Source organism: Narcine bancroftii, chromosome 9 (genome assembly GCF_036971445.1).
Source record: "Narcine bancroftii isolate sNarBan1 chromosome 9, sNarBan1.hap1, whole genome shotgun sequence".
Classification (NCBI taxonomy): domain Eukaryota; kingdom Metazoa; phylum Chordata; class Chondrichthyes; order Torpediniformes; family Narcinidae; genus Narcine; species Narcine bancroftii.
The window spans coordinates 103,592,067-103,617,160 of record NC_091477.1 but is presented as its reverse complement, the minus strand read 5'-3'; the positions used below and the strand labels follow the sequence as shown (position 1 = coordinate 103,617,160).

Here is a 25,094-nt window from a genome sequence, read left to right as displayed (position 1 = left end):
GGGTCCCATTTATTTAACTTTTGGGGCATGGTGTATAGCCTGTGTAACCAATTTTATATTTATCATGCGTAACCTCGTGTTTATTGTATTTTTCATAGTTCCGGAGCATAGCTTTTCCCATGTTTCATTCTTTATGTTTAGATCTTGTTGCCACTTTTGTTTGGTTTACAGCTTATTAATTAAAAGAATTATAACAGACATGTAGATCAAACAGCAAGAGAAAGAGAACGAGGAAGCCTACGCTTCAGTCGAAGAGGGCATCCTAGTGAACTGTGGTGCATGAGCAATCGATAGCAATGGGAGACCCTGTCAGAATGGCTCTCTAAGTCCTCTAGATAGGCTCCCGGGCAGTCCAAAAGGCTGTCTGAGGAAGGAAAATTATTAGAGCTGGAGAAGAGGAGGAAGAAGAAGAACAAAGCTCAGAGGAAATGTTGGAAGAAGAAGGGGTAAAAAGGAAAGTTAAAGCTATCCCTAAAGTTCAAGATACATTGATTATTGAAGAATTGAAGTTAATAAGATGAGATATTAGAGATCAGGGGCTAAAGTTAATAAAATATGTAAAATTGTTAAAGAAATGCAGAAAAAGCATAACTAAGTGTAAGAAAAAATTCAGCATTAATTTGGAAAATCAATTTTTTCAAGAAAAAGTAGACAAAGTGTATGAAGGATTAGAGCAGGTGTTGGTGATGAATAAGCAATTGTCTGAGAAAGTGATTAATTAGAAAATTTTAGTGAAATGTTAAGATTATTGGTCTGAAAGAAGATATTCAAATTTCACAACGTTGGATCCCTCAGACTCTTGGACAAGAGCATTTTAAAGGAGATTGAGCGAAGCCCTTAGACCTAAACCTCGGCCGGATCAAAAGTCAAGGCCTATTTTGGTCAAATTTCTTCATTATCAAATGAGGAAAAGAATCTTGGAACTAGCAGCGAAACAGAGCTGGGGACTGATGAAGGGGAATTATGAAAAGGGGGTGGGGGGAGTGTAAGAAATTTCAAATTTTTACAATGAGTAAAGGGAGTTTTGACATATGTTTTAAAATATTGAAAGTAGATATTGCTTTTCTACAAGAAATGCATTTAATTGAAAAAGCATCAAAAATTAAAAGGGGACTGGGTTGAAATGGTAGCATCGCATTTTAATACAAAAACTAGAGGAGTAGCAATTTTGATAAATAAAAATCTTCCATTTAAAATACATATTACAGTCTTAGACCCATTTGGTCGGTTTGTTTTAATAAATTGTCATTTTTTTCTGTATAGCAATGGATATACAGAATGTATATGAATGACATTAATTAATATTTATGCACCAAATGTGTATGATGGTAAATTTATACAAGAAACCTTTATAAACATGGGGGAAGCTAATAAAAATATCTTAAGTGGATGGAGATTTTAAATTTTGCCTTGACCCTCTTGCACTGGTTCCCAACCTTTTACTTTCCACTCACATACTACTAAGTATTCAGTGTTCTGTGATTAGTAAGTGATTGCTTAAGGTGGTATGTGAGTAGGAAGGGAAGGTTGAGAATCACTGCTCCAGACCCAATTATTACTGAAATATTTTGATTGAGAAAAATTGTCATTGACCCATTTCCGTTGGAGTTATGAAACTGCACATAACAAATCAATTTGGAATGATTAAAACAGTGGTTTCAAACTTTATCTTTCCACCCACATGCCATCATTTACTAATCACAGAACACTTATGGCATAGGGAATATGTGGTATGTGAGTGGAAAGTAAAAGGTTGGGAACCACTGCTCTATTGGATAGATCTACAAAGAGTGTGTCAAAATCTAAGGTGGCAAAAATAATTTTGTCATTAATGCAATATTTGAATTTGGTTGATATTTGGAGAAGGATATATCCTAGAGAAAGGGACTATTCATTTTATTCTAACAGACATGATTCATATTCTAGAATTGATACGCTTTTGTTATCAGCAAGACTGCAAGGTAGGGTACAAGAGGTTCAATATAAGGCAAGGTTTATATCAGATCTTTGTTTTTAGCATTATTTTTAGATGGAGGTGTAATAATGTTGGAAAAAGATTTTTTATCTGTTTATTAGAAATCAGATAAAGCAATTCTTGGTCATTAACACTGTCTCTATGGATAATAAATTTGTTCTCTGGGATGCAATGAAGGCATATATACGTGGACAGATAAGTTTTTCTTAAGTTAAAAAGGACTATATGTCTTAAATTAATTTAGACACAGAAATTTCAACTTTAGAAAAGGAATTACAAAAACACTCATCAGAAGAAAATGTTACAGTGTAACACATTACAATCTTATAGAACAGAAAAAAATTATGAGAAATAAACATTAACTGGGGGAACAAGGACATAGTGTTAGGGTGGCAATTGAAAACAGAACAAGAATCAAAAGTTATTACTGCAACTAAAGATGAGACAGGTCACATATAAACCCCAGGATATAAATAATAGTTTTAAGCAATTTTATACAAAATTGTATAATCAGAATCTATGCAGGATGTTAATAGAATTGATCAATTTTTAACTTGAGTAAATTTGCCTAAATTATGTATGGAAGAACAGAAAATATTAGGAACCTCTTTTACTTGGAGATGTTGCAAGAGTTATAGCTTCTTTATAAAATAATAAATTGCCTGGTGAAAATGGATTTACATCAAAAATCTATAAAGAATTTAAAGATGTGCTGATTCCTGTATTTGTGTAAGTTTAAATACAATTGGAAGAAACTGGAAATGTACATGATTCTTTTAAGACAGCAATTATAACAGGTAATTCCAAAAAAAGAAAGATGCATTAATACCATTGTCATTATTGAATGGGGATTAGAAGATAATGGCTAAATTATTAGCAAATAGGCTGGAATTTTTTTTACCAAAACTAATTAACAAGGACCAAATAATATTTGTTCTTTTTTAAAAATCGGCGGATAATGTAACTAGGCTGATTAGTTTAATTCATCTAGCCCAAACGAAAGACAATTTAAGTGTAGCAGTGGATTTAGATGCAGAAAAGGCATTTGATGGAGTAGAATGGGAATTTCTTTTTAAGATGCTAAATTTGGCTTAGGACAAACATTTATAAATTGGATAAAAGCATTGTACATTGATCCAAGAGCAGAGTAGTGATAAATAGTCTTATGTCTGATTATATTAAATCAACAAGACAAGGTTGTCCATTATCATTTGCCATTTAGTAATTGAACTGTTAACCGAATTAATTAGAACAGACTTGGATATTAAGGGTATTAAAATAGGGGCTAAAAACAAAGGAGGAAAAACCCAACACCCAACCCCAACCAACCAATTTTCCCCTGCAACCGCTGCAACCGTGTCTGCCTGTCCCACATCGGACTTGTCAGCCACAATCGAGCCTGCAGCTGACGTGGACTTTTACCCCCTCCATAAATCTTCATCCGCGAAGCCAAGCCAAATAAAGAAAGAATTAACATAAAATTCGTTTCTTTGCAGATGATATAATTGTTTATTTGACAGATCCAGAAAATTATTTAGGTAAATTACATATGCAATTAGAACAATACAGGATTGGGATAAAAGTGAAATCAGGCCATTGACTTTTGGTGACTATACCCAATGCAGACAAAATAAGAAATTTAAATGGCCTGAATGTGAGATAGAATATTTGGGAATTAGAATTGATAATTAGTTAGGGAATCTTTTTTGAAAAAAGGGATGATTTACCAATTGCATTAATTGGCCATGTAAATTGTATTAAAATGAATATTTTTCCATGAGTGCAATATTTCAATCTTTACCTGTGGATATTCCTAAAAAGTTTTTTTAAGGATTTAAATAAAATTATAAGGAAATACTTGTGGAAAGGCAAGATGTTGAGGATTTCTATGGAAATATTAACTTGCAGATTTGAATCGGGAGGTTTACAGCTTCCAAATTTTGATTATTATTATAAAACAGCCCAATTATGATTTATTTCTTTTTTTGAGGAAGGAGAAACATAGCTTGGTATAATAAAGAAATGAAAAAGAACCTGAAGAATTTCTATATAAATGGAATGAGGTATTGTTAACTGGAGAAACAGGTGCACCAATATTAAGACATTTGGTTAGAATGTGGCATAAGGTACATGTGTTGATGGGAGTTGAGGGGTATAGATTAGTGAGGATGCCACTAGTGCAAAATAAATTGATCCCATTTATGATGTATAATAGAAATTTTATTAACTGGTCAATAAAATAAAATTTATTAAAGATGGTTATCAAGGCAGAAAATTTCAACTGAGCTGCTTCAAAAAAATTTTGAAAATGAAGTAATTGAAGACCACCCAATTCATATTTCCATGCGTTTATGTAAAGCTACTCATGCTAATTTCCCCTTCCATAAAAATTCCCGTACCGTGCTATTCAAATCCTGAAAAAAACTCTTTGAAAGTAAACGGAATAGAACCCCCCCCAAACCTCGCCTTCAAGAAACCTTTTTTGATTTGAGCAACTGTTTTGTGTTGGAGCCAATGCAGAAGATGACTTCCCAAGTGCACCAGAATTACCACCTGGATTGCGAAGCCAGTGTCAACCGGCTGATCAACATGCAGCTTTATGCTTCCTACGTCTACCTGTCCATGTCAGCTTACTTTGATCGGGATGATGTGGCGTTGAAGAACTTAGCCAAGTTCTTCCTGGATCAGCCCCACGAGGAGCGGGAGCACACGGAGAAACTGATCAAGTTTCAGAACCAGCATGGGGGACGTGTGATTCTCCAGGATGTTTCGAATCCTGACCGGCATGAGTGGGGAAATGGTCTTGAAGCCTTGCAGTGTGCCCTGCACCTGGAAAAGACCGTCAACCAGTCTCTCCTGGATCTCCACAAACTTGCTTCTAACAAAAACGACCCTCATATGTGTGACTTCCTGGGGACTCACTACCTGCATGAGCAGGTCAAGGCCATAAAGAAGCTTGGAGACATGATCACCAATCTGACCCGCATGGGCGCTCCTCAGTCTGGCATGGCCGAGTACCTGTTTGACAAGCATACACTAGGAGAGAGCAGCTAGGACAGCACACCTCAGGAAATCAGTGTGCCAACCATTCCATTTTCAGCACGCCGATGCTTTTCCCTGGATTATCTTTTCCCCAATTGTGAATCTGTTTTGGTGACATCAATTTTAAATGGTGTTGACTTGTTTGTGAATTAAGTGGAAGAAGTAAATCAAATGTGAAACAAACTTTGTACCTGGTTTCTATTAAAAGGAAAAACATGTAAACTGGCACAACTGAGGATCTGTTGCTAAATAAAAGTTTGCAGAAGTTTTTATTTTTAAAAAAGTAAACAAGGTATCGACTGAAACAAATCACTTCAATAGCTTCATGATACAAACTTATACTTTTCCAAATGCAGGTGCCCCAAATCCAGATGTTCTCCTACACACACTCATGGTCCATCTAGGTTGCTTCTCTTGTTCATCCCTCACTCCCTGCAGAATCTAGTTCTATCTGCCTATCATCCCTTCCCTATTTACTTCCACCTTTCACCTTGCAACCTTTACCACACTTCCACGCCTTTCCTGACAATTTTTCCTGTTTCCTCTCAGTCCTAATGCAGAGTTTCAACCTAAAATTTCAGCTTTCCCCCTTTGCTTCCACAGACACTTAATTATGTATGCATTCTTCCAGTACTCTGTTTTTGTTCCAAGAAAGCTTCAGTTGCAGCACCTCTTCCAGTGAGCTCATTGGAGCATTCCAATGAATGCAAAGCCAACTTGCCTTTCTCAGATCTGAGTTGTTTTCAACCTGAAATATTAACAGTTTTTCTTGATCTGCAGATGTCTGACTGTCAAGAGTTTCTGCATTTTGCTAGTTTTCAGTGTGGGGGAGGTGGGGAATATAGTACCACAGGGGTAATGTGTGGGTGCAGAATGCAGAGTCTGCAGATTTTGGAAAGCTAAAGTAACATATAGAAATGCTGGATGAACTCAGCAGGTCCCCCAGCATTAATGGAAAGTTGACATTTTGGGCATCATCCTTTCATTTAAAAAAAAAATATTTTTCACACTATAAACCATATTGATCAAGATACATACATTTTCCTTCTTAAATATATACAGTGTCATTTTCTCCCCCCTTCCCTCCTCCCCTCCCTCCCTCCTCTCCCATTTATTTAAAGTTCAGAATATAAGATACATTAAACCCATCAAACAATGTTGTCATTCAATAAAAATAAACAAGAAATTCCACTGAGTCAGTTCTTTTCATTCTCTTCTCCTTCTGACATTTTAGGTGATGTCCACGGTAGGTTTTCTCTATTATGTTTCATGTATGGCTCCCATATTTGTTCAAATATTGTAATGTTATTTCTTAAATTATAGGTTATTTTTTCTAATGGAATACATTTATTCATTTCTATATACCATTGTTGTATTCTCAAGTTATCTTCTAATTTCCAGGTTGACATAATACATTTTTTTGCTACAGCTAGGGCTATCATAACAAATCTTTTTTTGTGCACCATCCAAATCGAGTCCAAATTCTTTGTTTTTTATGTTACTTAGGAGGAAGATCTCTGGGTTTTTTGGTATATTGCTTTTTGTGATTTTATTTAATATCTGGTTTAGATCTTCCCAAAATTTTTTCACTTTCTCACATGTCCAAATTGCATGAATTGTTGTTCCCATTTCCTTTTTACAGCGAAAACATCTGTCAGATACTGTTGGGTCCCATTTATTTAACTTTTGAGGTGTAATGTATAGCCTGTGTATCCAGTTATATTGTATCATACGTAACCTCGTGTTTATTGTATTTCTCATAGTTCCTGAGCACAACTTCTCCCATGTTTCATTCTTTATCTTCATGTTTAAATCTTGTTCCCATTTTTGTTTAGTTTTACCATTTGTTTCCTCATTCTCTTTTTCTTGTAGTTTAATATACATGTTTGTTACAAATTTTTTGATTATCATTGTGTCTGTAATCACATATTCAAAATTTCTTCCCTCTGGTAACCTCAGACTGCTTCCCAATTTGTCCTTCAAGTAGGATTTCAGTTGGTAGTATGCCAACACTGTATCGTGAGTTATATTATATCTATCCTTCATTTGTTCAAAGGATAATAATTTATTTCCCGAAAAACAATTTTCTATTCTTTTGATCCCTTTTTTCTCCCATTCTCTAAAGGAAAGGTTATCTATTGTAAAAGGGATTAGTTGATTTTGCGTCAGTATTAGTTTTGGTAGTTGGTAATTTGTTTTATTCCTTTCTACATGAATCTTCTTCCAAATGTTGAGCAGGTGATGCAATACTGGAGAATTCCTACGTTGTACCAATTTTTCATCCCATTTATATAATATATGTTCAGGTATCTTCTCCCCTATTTTATCAAGTTCTAATCTAGTCCAATCTGGCTTTTCCCTTGTTTGATAAAAATCTGATAGGTATCTTAATTGTGCGGCTCTTTAATAATTTTTAAAGTTTGGTAGTTGTAAGCCTCCTTGTTTATACCATTCTGTTAATTTATCTAGTGCTATCCTCAGTTTCCCCCCCTTTCCATAAAAATTTCCTTATTATTTTCTTTAACTCCTTGAAGAATTTCTCTGTTAAGCGTATTGGTAATGCCTGAAATAGGTATTGTATCCTTGGGAAAATGTTCATTTTAATACAGTTTATCCTTCCTATCAGTGTTAGTGGTAAGTCTTTCCAATGCTCTAAGTCGTCTTGTAATTTTTTATTAGTGGATAATAATTGAGTTTATATAGATGGCCGAGGTTTTTATTTATTTGTATACCAAGGTATCGCATTGCTTGCTTTTGCCATCTGAATGGTGATTCTTTCTTAAATTTTGAGAAATCCGCATTATTCATTGGCATTGATTCACTTTTATTTGCGTTAATCTTGTACCCCGACACTTCTCCATATTCCTTCAATTTCCTATGTAATTCCTTTATTGATATTTCTGGTTCTGCTAAGTATACTATAACATCATCTGCAAATAAACTGATTTTATATTCCTTGTCTTTTATTTTTATCCCTTTTATTTTTATTTTCTGTTCTTATCAGTTCTGCTAGTGGTTCTATGGCTAATGCGAACAATAAGGGAGATGGTGGGCATCCCTGCCTTGTTGATCTGCTTAAGTTAAATTGTTTTGATATATATATCCATTTACTGTCACTTTCGCCAATGGCCCCTTATATAATGCTTTAATCCAATTAATATATTTCTCTGGTAAGCTGAATTTTTGTAGTACTTTGAATAAATAATTCCATTCTACTCTGTCGAAGGCCTTCTCTGCGTCTAAAGCAACCGCTACTGTTGGAGCTTTATTTCCTTCTACTGCGTGAATTAAGTTAATAAATTTACAGATATTGTCTGTTGTTCGTCTTTTTTAAATAAATCCAGTTTGGTCTAGATTTACTAATTTTGGTACATAGTCAGCTAATCTGTTTGCTAATAGTTTAGCTATTATCTTATAATCTGTGCTAAGTAAAGATATTGGTCTATATGATGCTGGTGCAAGGGGATCTTTCCCTGTCTTTGGTATTACTGTAATTATTGTTGTTTTGCATGAATCTGATAAGCTTTGTGTTTTATCAATCTGGTTGATTACTTCCAGAAGGGGAGGAATTAATAAATCTCTAAATGTTTTATAGAATTCTATTGGGAATCCATCCTCTCCTGGTGTTTTATTATTCGGTAGTTTTTTTTTATTATCTCTTGTATTTCTTCTATTTTAGATGGTTCTGTTAATTTATTTTGTTCCTCTGTTTGTAATTTTGGTAGTTCAATTTTAATTAAAAATTCATCTATTTTGTTTTCTTTCCCTTCGATATAATTGTTCGTAGAATTAATCTCCGTTGGATTATATGTGATTTGCTTGTCTTTTTTCCTTAATGCCAATACCATTCTCTTAGTTTGTTCTGTCTTAAGCTGCCACGCTAGAATTTTGTGCGTTTTTTCTCCTAGTTCATAATATTTCTGTTTTGTCTTCATTATGTTCTTCTCCACCTTATATGTTTGTAGTGTTTCATATTTTATTTTTTTATCTGCCAATTCTCTTCTTTTAGTTGTCTTCCTTCATTGCTAATTCTTTTTCTATATTTGCTATTTCCCTTTCCAACTGCTCTGTTTCCTGATTGTAGTCCTTCTTCATCTTAGTTACATAACTTATTATTTGCCCTCTGATGAACGCTTTCATTGCGTCCCATAGTTTAAACTTATCTTTCACTGATTCCGTATTTATTTCAAAGTACATTTTAATTTGTCGTTCAATGAATTCTCTAAAATCCTGCCTTTTAAGTAGCATGGAATTTAATCTCCATCTATACATTCTTGCTGGGATGTCCTCTAACTCTATTGTCAATAACAGGGGTGAATGGTTCGATAATAGTCTAGCTTTGTATTCTGTTTTCCTAACTCTGTCTTGCATGCGAGCTGATAACAGGAATAGGTCTATTCTTGAGTATGTTTTATGTCTACCCAAATAATATGAATATTCCTTTTCCTTTGGGTGTTGTTTCCTCCATATATTCAAAAGTTGCATTTCTTGCATCGAATTAATTATAAATTTGGTTACTTTGTTCTTTCTGTTCATTTTTTTCCCAGTTTTATCCATGTTTGAATCCAAATTAAGGTTGAAATCACCTCCTATTAGTATGTTTCCTTGCGTGTCTGCTATCTTCAAAAAAAATCTTGCATAAATTTTTGATCTTCTTCGTTAGGTGAATATACATTGAGTAAATTCCAAAACTCCAAATATATCTGACATTTTATCATTACATATCTCCCTGCTGGATCTATTATTTCCTCTTCTATTTTGATTGATACATTTTTACTGATTAATATAGCTACTCCTCTAGCTTTTGAATTATATGACGCTGCTGTTACATGTCCTATCCAATCTCTCTTTAATTTCTTGTGTTCCACTTCAGTTAAGTGTGTTTCTTGTACGAATGCTATATCAATTTTTTATTTTTTCAGTAAATTTAGCAGTTTCTTCCTTTTGATTTGGTTATGTATTCCATTAATATTTAAAGTCATATAGTTCAACATAGCCATTTCATACTTTGTTTATTTTTCCTTTCCGTTTCATCATCACCTTTCAACCTTATCCATTTCTACTTTCTTTTTTTGAACACATTATAAGACAACATTTCTAAAACATAAAACATTTCCCTTATTCTCCTATCTAAAATTCCTTTAACCCCACTATCCCCTCCCCTTCCTGAGTTGCCCTTTGTCCCTTGACGGGCAACCACATCCCCTCTCCATTTGGATTTGCGAATTCACTCGCAAGCGTCAACTGATTTCGCAGTGACCGTAACTCTTCCCCACCCAGCCCCCCCAGAAAAGGTCACTCTCTTAATTCCCCCCCATACTTCCTTTCTTCCCTTTCTTTCCCTTAGTTCTTACCTATATTCTATTTTTTTTATATATACATACACACATACATATAGTTTGTGGTCATTTTTGTTCTCGTTACATATCTTCCTCACTGTCTGTTTTGTAGTTCTGCAAATTTTCTTGCTTCCTCCGGATCCAAAAATAGTCTGTTTTGCTGCCCTGGAATAACTATTTTAAGTACCACTGAATACTTTAGCATAAATTTATATCCTTTTTTCCATAGGATCGTTTTTGCTGTATTAAACTCCTTCCTCTTCTTCAGGAGTTCAAAACTTATATCTGGATAGAAAAAATTTTTTTGACCTTTGTATTCCAGTGGTTTTTTGTCTTCTCTTATTTTCCTCATTGCTTTCTCCAATATATTTTCTCTTGTTGTATATCTTAAGAATTTTACTAGAATGGTTGTGGTTGTGGTTTAGGGGCTAATGTTCTGTGTGCCCTTTCTATTTCCATTTCTTCCTGTAATTCTGGTCTTCCTAGGACCCTGGGGATCCATTCTTTTATAAATTCTCTCATATTCTTGCCTTCTTCATCTTCCTTAAGGCCCACTATCTTTATATTGTTTCTTTTACTATAATTTTCCATTATATCTATCTTCTGAGCTAACAGCTCTTGTGTCTCTTTAACTTTTTTTTATCAGATTCTTCTAATTTCTTTTTAAAGTCATCTACTTCCATTTCTACGGCTGTTTCTCATTCTTCCACCTTGTCCACTCTTTTTCCTATATCTGCCATGATCATCTCTAATCTCTTCATTTTTTCTTCTGTACTTTTTACTCTTCTTTTTAGTTCACTGAATTTTTGTGATTGCCATTTTACTGATTCCATATATTCTTTAAAAAAAATATATCCATGTACTTGCCCTTCCCTTCATCTTCCATTTCTCTGTGTTCTTCCACTTCTTCTTCTGAGTCCACTCCAGGATCTGTGTCCTTTACATCTATCTCTTCTGGTTTTCTTGCTGGTTTGTTTGTTTTATTTTGTTGGGTATTTTTGGTCTTCTTATTTTTACTAGAAGTGTCTTAATGCTGGTCTTCTTCCTCTGGGTTGGTCATCTGTTGTTTCTTTGATTTCTTTTTACTCTCTTTCTTGCTCTCGTTATTTTCTGTGTTTTCCTCTTGCTGCTTTGTTGTGGTTGTCAATTTCAGCTGTGGAGATCGACTCCTCAGCTGGTCCCCCCTCCCGTCAGTGTTATTTTTGTCTTGCGCATCGCGCATGTACGACTCCTCGTGCATGCGCGGTTCCGCACTTTTGTTTGGCTCCTTGAGCCATTTTTGTAGTCCCGAGTTCGGGGCTTCAACTGACCTTAGGGAGCGGGCTTCTCTGTCCACGGCGGGCCTCCTCGTACAGGTAAGGCCTTCACTTTCTTCTTCCTGTTGCTTTTGGCTTCTTTTTTCGCTGCCATTTTCTCCACACCTTTACTTTCACTTTATTTTGGTTTTTGTGTTTGTGCCTTTGTTTTTTCACTGTCTTTTTTTTAACTTTTCTGGAGAGGGCTGGTGTTCCCCGACCGGCCACTACTCCGTCACGTGACCATCATCCTTTCATCTGATGTCAATTTCCACCTCCCCCCCCCCCCACCCTTTACATTGGACCTGGAAGTAGAGTGGCCTTAAACTGTGTGCCTTGGTGAGTAAGAGAAAAATCCATGTTGTTTTAAGTTTAATCATCAAATTTAGTGACTATAGCATTGATGTCCTTAGAGCTGGAGCTTGCAGTTTCAGTAATGTGTAATTCCAAGGATCCCTAAAAGTACTTGTATGGATGGTTAAGGTGGTTGAGAATGTGCACAGGATGTTGCTTCCTTAACCAGGACATAGAAAATAAGAACACAGAGATGCACAACTTTATGAAACATTGAATGAACAAATAAAAGCTGGAAGGACTCAGCAGATCAATCAGTCAATGTTTCTGGTCAAAATTACAGCATCTGCAGTTCTTGTTTCTTTTTTTTAAATAACACATTGGTCAAGTTATAGAGCACAGTGTACAGTTCTGATTGCCTTGACAAATAGGCTGTGTGTTTTTTCCTTGGAGTAGAAGAGGCTGAAGGGAGACCTGATAGAGGTGCATAGGGTACAAAGTAAGAAACCAAAAGCATAGGAAAACCACAGAATAGTTTTAACTGAGAGGTAGAAGATTGAGGTGACGAGGATTTTGTTCACCCAGAAAGTGGTTGAAATCTGAAATGCACTGCCTGAGAGATGGTGGAGATAAAGACTCTCACGACAGTTAAGAACAATTGATATAACCTCAATGACCAGAGCACTAATGGAAGCAGAGGGAAGGGGGAAGAAAGGGCCACACGAGTTGCTTGATGCTGCTCCATGTATTGAATTTGGCATGTGGCAATTATCATATTTGTTATGCTCTTGCTAGGTAAAGGGGAACCTGTCATCTTATTCCTTTGAGCTATCCACCTTGTGTCCAATGCATCTCACTACAAGCAGTAACATCTATGTCTGCATGGATTTGGTGAACTGAATGGCCTGTTTCTAGGCACTATGAATCTATGACTTTGACAGTTAATTTGTTGGTAATTTCCTGACCTGACTTTAATGTGATTCTCCTGAGTCTAGCCCAAGAGCTGGCTTTGCAAGAGTCAGGGAATCTACTTGAACAACATGAACAGTATTTTCAATGTACAAGACAAATTCTCAGGGAATTAATATTAATGTTTAACAAACTGTATTTAAATATTAGTGTTTTAGGTTTTGTATTTAATTCTTCACATTTCTTAAGTGGAATAGATAATGTGGGAATGTGGTTTTGGCCAACTGGCTGTTGCAGTTGAGCTGGCCGATTGTTTCCACCTGGACAATTTGCTGCTGGCTGAGTATTTTGGGCTAAAGTGTGATGATGCAAATGCAAGGTTGGAAACTTGATTCCACTTTGGAAAAGCAGGATGTACAACTTCTACCAATGTACTGCATTTATTAGAAACAGTGGAACCAGAATGCAGCAGATCACAAGAAGGAACAGAAGCAGGCTATTTGGATCAGAGTTTTCTCCGTGAAACCTCTCTGAGCTAAACTGTCCTCGCTTCTATTTCCAAGTTCCAGCCTTGTCCCCATATCCCTTGATACCCATCAATTTCCTCATTAAATTCCTCCAAAGATTCTGCCTCCACAGCTGCATGTGGCAACAAATTCCACAAAGCCACTTACCCTCTGGCAAAAGAAATTTATCCTAATCTCTGTTGTAAATTGGTACTTTTTTTTAAATTCGGTGCCCTCTTGTCCTGGAATCACCCAACAGGGTAAACTTTTACATCTACTCTGTCCAATCTATTCATTATTCAAAATGTTTCTGTGAGATCCTCTCAGATTCTTCTATATTCTAATGAATAGAGTCCGAGAATTGCTAAGGTTCCTAATATGTTATCTTTCTCATTCCTGGAGTCATTCTGGTAAACCTCTGTACCCTCTCCAATCTTGCTATATCCTTTCTAAGATTATGGGACCCAAAACTGCATACAGTACTCTAAATGAGGTCTCACCAGTGCCCCATAATCTCTCAACACCTCTTTATTCTTGTACACAATCCCCTTTGAAACTAATGCCAATATAGCATTTGCCTTCTTCACCGCTGGTCCAATCTGGCAGTCATCTTTCAGGTTATCCTGCACAAGGACCAAATCCCTTTGTACTTCTGAGGTTTGAATTTCCTCCCCATCCATATAATAATCTGACCATTTATTTCCACTTTTGAAAATCCAGTTGCTACCTGGTGTCTATGAGGAGACAGGGCAGGAAGATAGTGTAGAAAACCATTTATGAATGAAGACTAGTTGGAATTTAATGGAGTCAATAATACCAAACTTGTCTTCAGAATGTATTTGAATCATTCCACTAAATCTCAGATGAAATTCAATGCAGAAAAAAAAATCTGGTAAATTTTGTATGGCAATGTAATTTACATGGAATAATTCTAAACAGGCTACAGGAACAAGAGGGCACAGACATCTGTGAAGGTAACAAGACTGGGTTTTGTAGACATATAATACAGAAGGCAGGCTGCTGTGCTTTCTCTGAAACACTTTTCATTAATGTTGAGCTGTATGCAGTGAATTGGAGGCAAAGGTGTAATTTGTTTTCGTCTGCCTTCTCAGAGGCTCCCTGATCTTTAACCAGGTTCTCCTCTGATTCTTAAGAGCGGTGTAATAAGCAAAAGGCATTCAACTTTTGAGATATACAACTCAGTCAAGGAATCGAAGAGGGCTTGAAATTCAGGCTGCACTTGTCTAACAGAGTTTATAATGACAACTTGGTTTCTCACTTGGAGTATTGCAGCATGGAAGAGAATTAGCCTTGCTTGACCAACTCTGCACAGGGGAATGGATCAGTGGGTGAGGCTCACAGCTTGCAAGTCATTGTTCAGAAGATTGGAAGGTGAATTTTTGAGGTTAGTTAAATTTAATGGATCCTCTGAGGACTGGTGGGGGGAAGATAAGAATAGGCCACATGCCTTGCTTGATACTGCTCCCTATATTGTTGAATTTGTCATGTAGCAATGATATTTATTATGCTCATGAGATAAGTTCTTTACCTCTGGAACACATCAGGGTGGCGCTGTTACAGCTCTAGGGTTTGAAATCAGCACTGTCTATAAAGAGTTTGTGCATTCTCCCCATATCTGCATGGGTTTCCTCCCATCGTTCAAAACATATTAGGGTTGTCAGTGTGCTGCACTGATTCGTGGGCCAAAAAAGGCCTATTACTGTGCTGTAACATTACAACATTTTACTTAGTGAGAAGCAATTGACACATCTAAATGGCAGCATCTATGGATAAAAATGGTCAATGGAGGAAAAGGGTGATACTAAGTATATAAAGGTGAAAAGGGCCCAGAGGTGATAGGTTGAGAGAGAAACCATTAGGAAAAGTGGAGGAACCTAGGGGGACGTACTCAAAATTAGAAAAAGTAGCTCATGCCAGGAGGAATACATCATTCCTCATGTCTACATTTGGCCTCGCCCTAACAATGGATGTGTTTCTGTAAGAGCAGCTAAGGGAATTGAAATGTTTGGCTGCAAGAAACTTGAGTTTAAACCCATAGAGAGTCAGTGTTCAGTAAAGCAGTCGCTCAATCTGCATTTGGTCTCACCAATATAGGAGAGACCACACACAGTGCATCGAATGCAGATCAGGTGCATATAAAGCTCTGCCTTACCTGGAAGGTAGGTAGGTAAAGGAAGAGATGTAGGGACAGGTGCATATTTGAAAGGCTGTCTTTCACAAAATCTAGATATGAGTTTATAGGTATTTTTATGCACTTTTAAAAGACCCTGACCATGTTTCACATTTGTCATTAGTAAGTTGAATATGGCATAATTTAGCTCAGACTTTAGAAGAATGGACCTAATAATGATCTCTGAGTCTTGTATTTAAATTGTTTCTAAAATTTTTAGACAATACCCAAAAAACAGATTTTAAAATATTGTAACAAATTAAGGAACAATAGATAGGGATTCAATTTGTGCACATAGAGTAAGGAATAAGTAGCTGTGTCCCAGTTAAAACATACAGGAGTAAAACCAGAGTAAATGCGAAGAAAGAATGAAGTGTTTAGTTGCACTCAAAAAGGCAATGTTAAAGCAATAATGAAGTAAATAAAATGTTATGCTACTGTACTTATTAGATAACACCTGGTAATAATTGAATGAAAATTTCTGTCTTCAGGATAAAAAGCAAACTAATGCCTGATCCATGTTTTAAAAAAAAATGACTGGTGATGGTATTAACAAAATTGTTTCAGGCATATTGCTCACATTCAGAGTTACATAGAAGTACTTCAAAAGGTGACAAACTGAAAAGTTACTAGAGCAATTCACCAAGGACAAGATTATTGTAGGTTTTGAGAATTATGGGGATTTGTATAAATGATATGATTTTTAAAACAAATCAGCCATCCTGTTGAGCTTATTACAGACCAATCAAAATTAATGGAGGAAAAATTTGTAAACTATGAGGTGGGAACGTGATTGAAAATGAGAGAAAATCAATCCATCATAATTGACCACAAAGTTGGGCATTTACCTCAAAAGTTTTCACCTTTTGACCAATAGCATTATTATACAATTTTCATAATGTTTTCGTATTCATAGTAAACAGGCAACTGGATACTTATAAAGTTATTTTTTTTTTTTAAACCCTTTTATTGGCATTTCTCAGTGGACCCTGTAGATTTTCATTTTGTTTAATTTACAATACATTTGCCCATAATTTTACATAATTTACATGACATCCATTTAAACAAGCTCTTCCTAAACACACTCTCAACACTAAAATATACTACCTACTAGTGTACAGAATTGCAATACGTAAAAGCACTATTAGGCCTGATTTACAATACTGTTTCCCTGTCTCATAGCCAAGGATGGAGGCTTCACAGTTAACAATTGTTCAACTTGAACAAGTGCTCCATTTTCTATATTCCTTAAAATACTACAAAAGGAACAAATGGACCATATCAGGCCTTAACATATCGAAGGATGTGGCCAAACAGAACAAAAGTACATCAAACCACGTTGGGTTTATTCAATGCAAGGAACGAAAAACAATAGTTTTGGCACACTACATTAACACTGCAAATGATTCTGTAATGGGTCATCAGGTACATTTGCCTCCGAATAAGATTGCCATGTTTATTACTTGTGCACCTGTAGAGCTTAATCATTTAGCATTTAAATTTTTTTAGCTTCTGCTCTTTCTTGAAACAATGCATTAAAAGTTACAATTGAATCACAAGATCATCAATCCTTTCAACTATTGCAGCATCAGTTCTATGGTACTTTTAAGTCATTTTGATAACAAAGCGTGCATCATATTCAACTTAAATGAAGTGCTATTTCAAATTACAGGAGGGTGTTGTGTTCCGAGGTTTTGGAAGAAAAATTCAAAACGTGTACATGTAGTACAAATTTTCTGCCAGTTAGCAGCTTTGGTGCAATCTTAAATCACTACAAATAGCTCAGTGCAATAGTTAGTTACACCAGAACTGTTTAGGAATGCAGAAACAGTACCAATGTGTGCATAATCAAATGCCAATTTAATGGGCATCTCTGGGAAATGCAGCATATTAGAATGAAGTGGCATAATACCTGCTCAGATCATATTGGGCATGGTTGCTAAAGAGTTTGTAAATAGCGTAACAGTTTTGTTCTTCCCTTAATGAATGGTAAATTTAAGAACCTGAGAATATCTGAAAGGAGATCCACTGCCCACTATGCTGGGTATTGATGTAGCATGGGTCAACGTGTTAGAAATCTGACTTTCTAAAACTATTAACTAATTAAAAATGTACAGGTATGTCACAGTAATTAAAAAAAGGTTCCATAATTATAGTTTCAAGGATCAGGCTTTTTTTTTTTGTTTTTTCCCTAGAACACATCAAAACGGCATAAATGTATTTTCTCCATCAAACAAGGCTTGGCATGCAACAGTGTAATATGTACAAGTACCTTCTCATTTATTCCCAAAGATCTTGCACACAATTTTCCCCACAGGGCAAGTGAGAATCTTCCAATTACAAGAATGTTTTCACATAGAGTTGAAAGCTGGAGAATCATTTGAAAAGTATAAAGAAACATTCGGCCATGCATACAAATAGCATTGAATTAAACTTTACGGCAACCACCTCATCCTGAAAGCAGAACTAAATCCTGTTTAAAATTGCACAATTAGTTACTCACCAAGCTATTTGCTCCCCTCGATGAATGTTGCTTTGTTTGAGTTTGGACCAACGTTAAAAGTAAAATTGATATTTCTCCCAACAGTTGGGTACTCCAGAGGGATGCAATTTAACTTACCATAAGAGGGCCCAGGTGAGTATGTGTACAAAATAACATGAGAGCTAAAAAACAATGAAGAGAATCCTCCTTCCCTACAATTGTTAATTATCCTTGCTAGGTCAATCTGTGTAATGAAAGATTTGGGTATTAAGTATATAATTATACCAATGAGTTGATTTTTTTCCCCCAGAATCAAAGTACTTTCTGAAAGGCAAAAAGACTGCAAAGGAATCAAATCTACCACTTTAAATAAGAGATTTATCTTTAATATCTTGATTTAAAAGACTATATTGGCATCAGAAGTACCTAAATTCAAGCCATAACCAAAAAAAAATCAAAGCTTTACAGCTTCAAAATTTACTTAGTTTACATTGTTTTTACAACTTCATTTTAACTGTTTATCCATTTTACGAATGTCCGATCTCATGTGCAAATGATAATGGAGTTCCAACTTACTCCTCAGTTAATACAGTACTTAAGTACATCAATGTTTGCACAATATAAACAGCAAATTTGAGAAACCTGCACAACAAAACTGCATTTTCTATATTCCATGTACATTTTAGATGAGTTGGCTCCATCTGTGTACTTAGTGTCACCGCAATAAAAACAGTAGAACTGCACTTTAAAATGTACCGTGCAACTTCAAAGTATAATTTCCGAATTAAAATTATTTTTTCAATGACCTGCTTTGAATAATCATTCAGATACCTATACATAATAGTTTAGTGAAGGAGACTCTCTAATCTAGCAGTGCTGAGGTAATGTCAAATGAACAGTTTGTTTCAAAACAGCCCCAGAGAGCTACTAATTGAACCATTAGGTTTACAACATACTGCTCAAACAAAACCTGTATATAGGCATTGAAGGATCTGATGTATTCCTCCTCCCACCCCAGGATTTAAGCACATTTAGTCATCAAAAAATTTCAATAAATTTAACTCAGATTTATAAAATGGAGTCAAGACACTTAATTGGGCAGGTTATAAATTAGCAGTAACTGTAATGTCACAAATGAAAAGCTCTGTAATGCAAATTCAGGATTCAAAGTAGAAGCATATGAAAACTAAATTTAAGTCAACTGCATCAGACAGTTTATTAAACAATTTTAAAACTCAATTGAAATTAGCATAAGCCATGTTTCTTTTTCTTTGCAGACCCAATAATGAATGTAATTCAGATTTAGGATACTTTTACAAAGTTATAAAATATATCCTGATGACAATAACTTCCTGCAGGACAGAATAAAAAGGCTCATCTTAAACCTGCATTGAATAATAACCTTGGAGACTAGTTTTCCTTAAACCATTTCATGATTGTTTACTTGTGTCCAGGGAGGAAACTTAACAATAGAGACGGCCACCTGTGTGAACATTACGAATGAAACTATTGGTAAAACCTAACTAAGCACACAAGCATCAAAATCCATCCCACACAACTGATTTGAAGTTATTCTCTGTTCCACTCTGAATAATTGTGAAGTTAAAATGAACATGTTAATCATTCTGCATATAAATCAGTGATTTTCAAACTGCCTGCCTAAACTCACATTCTACCTTAAGCAATCCCTATGCCATAAGTGCTCTGTGATTAGTAAGGAATTGCTTATGGTGGTATACTAGTGGAAAGAAAGTTTGAAAACCACTGTTTTAATCCTACCTAATTGACTCGTTATGTGCACAGCTTCATAACACCAAATGAAATGGGCCAATGACATATTTTCTCAAGCAAAATATTTCAGTAACAATTGGGTCTAGAGCAGTGGTTCTCAATCACTGATATAAATGAATTGAACTAGATTGCAGGATCTAAATAGGTGTAGCCCAGTGGTTTTCAAATTGGGCCCTAAACTTACATTCCACTTTAAGCAATCACTATGCCATAAGTGCTCTGTGATTAGTAAGGGATTGCTTAAGGTGGTATGTAGGTGGGAAGGGAAGGTTGAGAACCACTACTCTAGACCCAATTGTTACTGAAATATTTTGCTTGAGAAAAGTTGTCATTGGCCCATTTCCTTTGGCGTTCTGAAACTGGACACCGAGTCCATTAGATACAATTAAAACATAGCTTTTCAAACTTTTTTCTTTCCACTCACATGCCATCACTTCCTTATGGCATAGGGATGCTTAAGGTGGTATGTGAGTTTGGTGGGAGGGGGAGGAGGAGTTTGAAAACCACTGTAGTATAATTGCCTTTAAATACATTCTTTAAAGTATAGACCATTTTAATCTTGACGAAAAGAGTAAAAGGCTTCAAACATCAACAAAAAGACAGGTATTTCTAGTCACTTTTCCATTAATTTTATTGTATGTTTAAAAAAAATCAACCAGTTTTTTTCCTTTAATTTGAACATGGCACTAGCCCACCTGAGCTGGAAAGAGCAGAGTAGTTTTACTTTCCCTCAGTCAAAAGCTTAGTTTGGGCATTTTTGCAGTGGAAAGGAAACTGGAAATACCTTTAGCAGTGTGCAGAGCAACTATCTGAAGGCAAGATTCAAGATTGCAAAATCCAGTGTCAGAACGGTGACGAGATGTTTCTTGGATTAAGACCAACCTAAAAGGTTTCACAACATCAGATGGAAAGGGGGAAGAATTTTTGTCAGAAAGAAAAACAAACAGTAATTACCACAGATCTCCAGTGTCCAACTGCACCATTCTAATGCCATGTTCATTATGGAACAGGACCATATTTGGTACAGGCGGCATAGTCTGATCCAGTCTTCATAGAAAAATAAGACTTTATGACAAGTAATCTGCCATAGAACACAAAATGGCTAAAAAATTAGCTGGAGCAAGATGCTGTGATGGTTTAACTGCCTGTTTGCATAATTTAAAAAGTACTAATGTCGAATCGATTCCATTTCAAATACAGAATTCCTGTGTCCAAGAATGCTGATCAGCTCCTCATTGAAAGCAGCAATGTACTTGATGTCAAACAGCACTACAAAATTATCCTTTCAGAAAAGTCCTCCAAATGGATAAAAGATGAATGGCACAGGATCGCAAAGAGTATACAGATGGAACTCCCACTCAGTGTTGATCCTGAACTAAGACAGATGCCCAAACCACCATTAAATGAATCCGATATGATTGGTGTCAACAATCCTCCAATCCATTGATCTGCATTTTATTAACTAATTGTGAAATGACTGTGCATTATTTGCTGTATTTTTCATTCTGTACACATCGTGTACATTCCGCAACAAGGCTCCCAATGCTACACAGTTGTACTTTTTGTCCCAGTGATTTGTGGTCGTGCAAATTCCACAAAGTCATCAATAAGCACTGGCCATGCTCCTGAAACACAAAAATAGGTGCATGTATTTTCATGCTTCCCAAGAAATTGTTTTTGAGTTCAATAAATACTGCTACTTAACAGAAAAATCAACCAAGGATAGTAACTTGTGTGTTCATTGGGGATACGAGAATATATCAGGGAATTAGAGCTTTCATCAGCTCATGACGGAAACCACTTAGACATCAAGTTAGATTCCGGGTAAAACTTCATGGTCATCACCTTAGTTAAGTAGTTCCTAGTCAAGGTTTATACCCCCTCCTGGGCACAAATTGGATTACTCCTGGTAGGAGAAAAGATAGCAGGAAAGTTTATATAGAAATGGGACACTAAACTGATTATCAAAGAAAACAGATAAAACCCCAACACTAAAACATGTAATTCAGACGTGGCAAATCAATGTATTGGGATAAAGATGGGGCTATCTCCTAAAGTGCCCTTGACCATGACTCTGGATAATAAGATCCTGGTACTGGAAGGGGATCCAGGATTGTCATGACCAAGAGCATCTTATGTCATTTGAACAGCTAAGAAATAAATACGATTTGTCTAATAAAACTTTAAGGGATCATTTGGGACTATCTATGGTCCTGCACATGTATAGTGACATGGAAATTTTAATTTGAATGGGGAATATGTGCAAGTTCATCTCTATGATGCATCTCCTATTCCAAAGTGAGGGCCCGAAGCTGGGCTTACACAGGTCAAGGGAAAGGTGGGAGTTAGACTTGGGCACAACAATCCACAAGCGGTTGTCATACTTGTGTCTGGACAGCATGAACAGTTATTAATGCCATGTACAATTTCCTGCATCAACTATACATCACATGACAAAAGTTTCAGAAATGAAAGGTGTGGTGTGGAGATTGGAACCTTTATCCATTCAACGTGGCTGCACACAAAGGTGAGATCCTTCTAGGAGGATCTGGGGACATAATGAAAAAAATTACAAAAGTGAATTTTCCACAGGATCCAGAATCATATCTCTGGAAAACATTATGGACAAGTTTTAAACTGTCCAGATACCAAATTCAGTTTGTGACAGTTGCTTTGTCGGTAGCCAGGAAGTGTGACTCCCAACTAAATATTACACGATGGAATATGGAAATGCAGAGTTGTATTCCCTGGAGAAAATCACGTACAATTTAAGGAGGAAATATGGCACATTTGCTAGGGTGTGGCAATCCTATCTGCAACACATTGGTATGCAGATATAATTATACCCCTTCTGAATAAAGGAAATGCAACAATCTGTGCCTGTAGTGAAATGATTGAGATCAATGAAGTGAGTCGTGGCACAAATGACGTGGTCTTGTATTTTGTTCCTTTAAGGGTTTGTGACTTAACCGATATTTGGTTTGTATTTGTTTAATTTATATAATCTTTGTGGTATTAAAGTATGAGAGGGGTAGGGGCAAAGATGGACTCTGTTATATACTGTTGTTGAAAGAGATTGTGCTTTTTGTTTGGATGTGTACGAGTCTGAAATTAGCTCGGAGCAGCTCACTGAAATACCATGTTTTTTTTCACCTTTGCATACCTTCTTCATCATAATTGGACATGTCGTCAGCAATCATACAGCTGAAGTCTAACAGAAGATTCCAGGTGTCCTTGGGTATTGATCTTTTATGATGTTCCTGCAGGAAAGTCAAACATTTTTAAGATACAAAGATCTTAAATTATGACAAGGTAATAAAATCAAAATCAGCTTAAATATACAAAGTAGAAGTATTTTTATGCAATCCAGTGATAAAACATAAAAACAAGGAAAGCTCTTATACTAAACATAAATCTACCCAAAGTGTAGATGACTGCTTGGTGGTCAGTACAGATACAGGGGCCTGTTTGAATGCTAGAGACTCTACCTTTATAATTTTAGTATGAAATCCATAAACCAACAAGTTCAGCATTTTGATCAGAATTTGTAATGTCAATTTAAAACAAGCTAGATTTAATTTTGCCACATAAAAAGATTTGTTTAAGAATAATAATACATTTACTATCTCTAACCCTCTCAAAATATTAAAATACTGTATAAACTTTGCCCAGAATCTTCAGTCAGTAACGATGGCCATCTAAGTAAATGGAAGAGATGGTGTCCAGAGATCTCTCCCTGTGGTGGAAATGCAATTCCCCCCCCCCCCCCCCAACACATGTTATTCTCAACCTTGAGTTTGTTAAATCCCTGAACTCATTCAAGAAACCAGGAAGTTATTGGTAATCAAGGTCTGGAATATTATACAATAATAGTGAAACAATTTTATTGGAAATTCCTTTACAAATAGAAAACTTACATACAATGTAAGTTTCTTTAATGGTTAATATACATTGAAACATTTTCCAAATAAGTGGAAAGTTTCTGAGAATTTGTTTAAAAAAAAAATTTGTATCAATTAATTCATTTTGATTTAAACGAACAAGAGAAAAACCCAAAGATGGTAGATTAGTTGGTCAGTTACATGGAGCAATGGCAGTGAAAAGTGATATATTTTTCCATCCTATTATTGTCACCACCAGGAAATCAGAACTTTGATCCTTGCTTTCATAAATATTTTGACTTCCCTAAAAAGTAAATTTTATTATTTTCTAGGTTGAGTTAAAAGACTAGGGATAAAACATCCAAGTACTGATTTGTAAAAAAAAAAATTAGTTTACAAACAGATACAGTGAAAGTGATTCAAAAGCAGGCCGATTATTTTAAATTATCAATAAACTATGAAGCCAAACTGTTTATAGCAAAACACACAGTGGATAAAGTGTGGTGAAAATAAGTGGACAGCTCTGGGAACAAAAACTAGCTTGGAGATCAAGGGCAAAGTGTAATTCAACTTATCACATCATCCAATCAAATAGGTCTAGCCATACATGATAAAAATATTTTTCATAAACAGCATGATATAAAGCAAGGACAAGAGGGAGGATGTGGGTGAAATGCACTAAAGTGCTGGAGAAACTCAGCAGGTCACAGGCAGTCAATGTTTTGGGCATAAGCATTTCATCAGGAATCTGGAAAACTTGATAGACATTTGTTTTTGTTCACCTACGAGGGTGGATATGGGTTCATTTAGGAAGGCCAGCATTGATAGACCAAAGGACAGGGGAATAGAAATCCAGGCAGAGAGAAGCAATGCAGAGACCAAAGCAAAAGTTAGAAAAATGTAGGAGTGGAGTACACTAAATTCAAGTACAAAAGACCCAAATATTACTAGATTCTAATAAGATTGAGTGCAAGGGAACTTTATTTAAATGCCTGGAGTATTCAAAGCAAGGTCAGTGAACTTGTGCTACAAATCAGTACAAAGTGCTAAGATTTAATGACCACTACAGAAACGTGGTTGCAGGGTGGAAATGAGTGGGAATTAAATTTTCAAACTCTATCAGGCAATACAGAAGAATAGAAAAGGGAGGTGGGGTAATGTTCTCAATTAAGGACGAACCATGACAACAGTGAGAAACAATAGTTTAAAAAAAATTAGATATACAATACAGTAACAGGCCATTTTGGCCCACAAGTCTGTACTGTCCAATTTACACCTCATTAACCTACACCCCCGGTACATTATGAACGGTGGGAGGACACCGGAGCCCCCGGAGAAAACCCATGCAGACATGGATTGAACGTATAAATTCCTTTCAGACAGCATGGG

The 25,094-nt window shown here is 35.8% G+C and overlaps 1 protein-coding gene and 1 pseudogene across 4 annotated transcripts in view; one reads left to right on the top strand and one right to left on the bottom strand.

Moving 5' to 3' along the window:
• The first annotated feature begins 4,483 nt into the window (after positions 1-4,483).
• On the top strand, positions 4,484-5,270 carry LOC138743048 (ferritin heavy chain pseudogene; annotated as a pseudogene).
• An 11,224-nt stretch (positions 5,271-16,494) lies between these two features.
• dcun1d1 (DCN1, defective in cullin neddylation 1, domain containing 1 (S. cerevisiae)) overlaps positions 16,495-25,094 on the bottom strand; it is a 67,292-nt gene continuing 58,692 nt past the window's right edge. For 3 of the 4 annotated variants that reach the window (XM_069897116.1, XM_069897117.1, XM_069897118.1), the window contains exons 6-7: positions 22,988-23,084; positions 16,495-21,449 (exon numbers count right to left, since the gene is read on the bottom strand). In XM_069897116.1, coding sequence (XP_069753217.1) covers positions 21,370-21,449; positions 22,988-23,084 — 177 coding nt within the window. In that variant the 3' untranslated portion in view covers positions 16,495-21,369. Of the gene's footprint in view, positions 21,450-22,977; positions 23,085-25,094 lie in introns of all 4 variants that reach the window. The other variant, XM_069897119.1, reaches the window with a different exon arrangement.